Source organism: Mesoplodon bidens (genome assembly GCF_964165515.1).
Source record: "Mesoplodon bidens genome assembly, chromosome: X".
Lineage (NCBI taxonomy): Eukaryota > Metazoa > Chordata > Mammalia > Artiodactyla > Ziphiidae > Mesoplodon > Mesoplodon bidens.
Genome location: NC_138163.1, coordinates 54,127,996 through 54,131,689, shown reverse-complemented (window position 1 = coordinate 54,131,689; position 3,694 = coordinate 54,127,996). Strand labels below are relative to the sequence as shown.

Sequence of the window (3,694 nt, the reverse complement as noted above, 5' to 3'; positions counted from 1 at the left end):
TGGTTCAGTGTGCAGGGCTGCGTTCTTCCTTTCCTTCAAGGGGTGCCAGGGGCTTGGGTGGAGGGCATGAGTATGTCTCCTGATGGATGGACCAGCCATGGCCAGGCCACGCCCCTCAGCATCTGCCCTCCCACCCCTTTGGGGATACACGGAGGCCTCCACTGTCCCCTTCCTGGATCCCACAGAAGTACCAGGGATAGGGCAGAAAGGAGGTTCCCCAGAGGAAGCAGCAGCCAAGCCTTTTCACTCAGCCAGGAATTTGAGCTTGGCATCCCAAGGAAGGGAGGGGGCCTGGAAGTAGGTTTCACAGCTGCTTCTCAGGAGGGAGAACAACACAAAGCAGGCACTCAGCAAGTAGCAACTCTTACTGCTATAGCTGTGCACTAAATTGTGCAGGGATGGGTTGCCCTGTGGCCCCCAAAGATGTGTAGACAAAACCTCAAGGATACTGACCTTCCTCTCTAGGCCTGCAGGCGAGGAAAGACACCTTCATCGAGGGAAGGATTCCTCTGCATCAGGCACTGTGCTGCCTGCTTCACAGGTGTTGTCTCCTTTAGTCCTCCCAACAGTCCTTCTTAATTCCACCCTCCACCCCATTCCCCTGCCCCAGCCCTGCCCCCCGCCCCTGCTGGAAGCTTATCCTGAACCCTGCAGCCCATCTCTTCCCCTGCCTCCTGTGGGCACTGCTAGGCGGACATTTGTCAGGAGCAAATGCCCCAGTTAGTTAGCACTGATCATGTATTTTGGGCTTCCTCTTCACGCAGGCTATAAAAAGACAAGTACCAGGTTCTCGTTTTTGCCAGTTAAAGCACACAGCTTTATTGGTGATACATACAAATGCAGACTTGGTGGACGAGGCTGAGTCAGTACAGCTCATAGAAGGGGAGTGTACATTTTTTGCTGAATAGGTTTACCATCCATAGGCTCGTGAAGAAAAGAGAGTAAATGAAAAAGAATGCAGCCTACGCAGCAAACAATGCATTTTCGGCACAAGCTCCCATATGGGTCTGGTCTCCACAAGACGGTCCAGCTTAGACAGGGAGACTACCACAGGCAAGGCATCCCTTGTCAGGCTAGAAAATGTTGTTCTTTCACTACACAGCTGAAATGATCCCTTTACCACAGGAGGAAGGCTGCAAGGGAGCAATTTACAATGCGCACTGCCTGCAGACTGCAAAACCAAGAATTTACTTAAAGCTCTGTGGGAACCCCTGCCTGGCCAACCAGAGAGTGGTCCTGGATTTAGCAAGTGTAACTTTCACCCAGAGATATGGCTATTGGCTAAGGCTGGATCTTCAATAGCACCCACTGCAGAGTCTTTGATTGAGAACACAAGTGTGTGTTCACTGATCGGGTTTTGGTTTGGGGTGGATCAGTCCCATCCTGTTGGAGGGGGCCACTTAAGAGGCCGGGATTTCTGGGAGAAACTGTCTGTTTGCGTTCCTGATAGAGAGGGACAGGGAGGAGAGCAACATTTGGGCTCCCAGCAACTCACCCGCCACGACTGGCTTTTCAGACAAACCCATCAAGGGTTTCAGAACGTGCCCCTCAGCACATTCACTTCCCTCTGGTATCAAAGGAAACTTCAAGTCTGAAACGGACTTGGCAAGCATGTTATTAATAACTGTCATGATTATTAACAAATTTAATCCGGCCTGCTGCAGAAATGAGTTGCAGCAAAGTGACACAGTCTGCCGACACACTTCGTTGATGTACATCTTAATCTGGCCCTGATTTTCAACACTAGCTTTCAAGTTATCCGGGGCACAGAAAGCCTCAACAGCAGGGTCGGGCATAGGGATCGTGTTTCCAGCAATGGAGAGGCTGGCCAAATGACTACTGATATCGTGGCTAAATGAAAAACCAGTGTCCCTGGGCTGAGCTAACAACACTTTTCCCTGAATGAAAGGGCACTTGGAGAGGCCAAGAACACAACCGAAATTTTTAAAGCTTTGAGCACTCCAAGTATTTTTACGTTCATAAGGGAATGGGCGCTGTTTTGCTGGATGTGTTCGGTTGGCCTTGCCCCCACCTGAAGGCCTGTCCTCGGTCCCACCAGGGGCCCCAGGTTCAGTCCAATCCCCATCCTCACTCCAGGGCCGAGCCATAGTTGTGAAATCAAACCAAATCTCGGGCTCCTCCTCATCAAGCTCCTGTTCATCATCCCATTCCTCTTCCTCCTCCTCCAACTTCTCACTGTCATCTCTTCCTATGGTTAGTTTGTAAACGCAGTAGCAGGCACCTGCCCCAATCATCAGTCCTGCTGCCATCCAACCCACTTCCCGAGCCCGGCCCATGCTCAGGTCCGTGCCAGCCCGGGGGCAGGACAGGAGAGGGCCTTGCTCCACCTGAATGAAGAGTGTTCTTAAGGCTCCACCTGAATGATGGTGGAGGGGAGACGTCTTCAGCCTATATCCCAGGCTCCTGAGGCTCTCTTGTGATGAATCTATGGGTGAAAAATTATATTAGGACTTTGGGCTGTGCCTGGATTTGTGCCTCACCAGGCAGACAGAGTGGAGTTTGAGTTCTGGTTGAGAGAGGTGGATTATTTGGCAACTATTTCTTTGTTCTTTTCTGTCATCCTCTGTCTACCCTCAGGACTGACCATTTCTCTTCCAGGGCCTACAGAGAAGGGCAGGAGGTGGGGCTGGGCTGTGACAGCCAGGAGGGTGACAGGAGAGTCTAACCCTCAGGTAGTCTCCTCCACCACCCCCCCACCCCCAAAGACTCAGAGGCAGTCTCTCCCACCAACCTCTACCAAAGTCAGGTAAATTCCTTCTCCTTCTCTTGTCTTCTGTGGTCTGTTCTCCTTCCACAGTGATTGACGGACAGACAGTCTGGCAGAAGGACAGATGGAAAGACAGCCGCCTTTGGGGAACTGAAAGTGTAGTGGATGGATCAGCACTGAGAACACAGGTCCCAGTACCCGCTTTTCTGAATTTCCAGCCTTTGAGTTTAAAATATTTCTCACACCCTCCTGAGTTTCCTAACGCGGGCTTCCCCGCCCCACCCCCCTTGGCGTCCGCCATTTCCCCAGCAAAGGCCGCCACACCCCTTTCCCTGCACTGAAATGGGAGGGGGTGTGGAAAAAGAAGGGGCCGGGAGGGGGCGACTCGGACCCGGCCCGCACCGATCCCAGCACCCACTCTGCGCCATCCCCACCGCCACCCCCACCCAGGGGCCAGGGCTCATCCCACCTTCACACCGACCTGCACGGTCCCAAGGCACTTTGGTCCTTCGCTCGCCGCGACTTTTCCCAGCGACCTACTGGCCAACAGATCTAAAAAACCTGCAGACAGACGGGGGACCGAGGGGACGGAGTGCTTGGTGGACGGAGCAGCACTCGGGACACGAGTGCCCTGATTGTGGAACCTTTCTTTCCTCGGAGTCTCTGTACCAGCCATTCACTCCCCTCACCCGCCGCCCGAAGTCCGCCAGTTCTCTCTACTAAAATGGGCATGGGGGGAGCGGTATTTAGAAAGTAGGCGAGGAGGGGACACAGCCCCCATCGGCCCGAACTTGGACCCGTGGCGCTCTTGGCCTTCTCCCATCCCATCTCCCTCCAAGCAGAGCCCACGCTCATACCGATCTGCACGGTCCGGGGCTACTTTCCTTCTTCCCTCACACGCCTGCAGTGTGATAGGGGGCTGGTACCCAGACGGAGGCGCCTAGCAGTACTTCTGCTCTAGGCAGC

The 3,694-nt window shown here is 53.8% G+C and overlaps 1 protein-coding gene across 3 annotated transcripts; it reads right to left on the bottom strand.

The window, feature by feature from the left end:
- Window positions 1–787: 787 nt before the first annotated feature.
- On the bottom strand, window positions 788–3,694 carry ARMCX6 (armadillo repeat containing X-linked 6). 3 transcript variants are annotated; one of them, XM_081221582.1, is made up of 4 exons: window positions 3,586–3,694; window positions 3,198–3,289; window positions 2,753–2,878; window positions 788–2,446 (listed from the first exon to the last, which is right to left on the bottom strand). In XM_081221582.1, the coding sequence occupies exon 4, from the start codon at window positions 2,295–2,297 to the stop codon at window positions 1,401–1,403; it is 897 nt and encodes a 298-aa protein (XP_081077708.1). In that variant the 5' UTR covers window positions 2,298–2,446; window positions 2,753–2,878; window positions 3,198–3,289; window positions 3,586–3,694; the 3' UTR covers window positions 788–1,400. The 3 variants fall into 3 exon arrangements, with proteins under 3 accessions (XP_081077708.1, XP_081077707.1, XP_081077709.1); XM_081221581.1 differs by having other exon boundaries at window positions 3,210–3,289; XM_081221583.1 differs by having other exon boundaries at window positions 2,759–2,878; window positions 3,210–3,289.

What these genes read in the sequence shown, in the direction of transcription:
- ARMCX6 (XM_081221582.1), bottom strand. Translation starts at nt 2,297, where the DNA reads ATGGGCCGGGCTCGGGAAGTGGGTTGGATGGCAGCAGGACTGATGATT.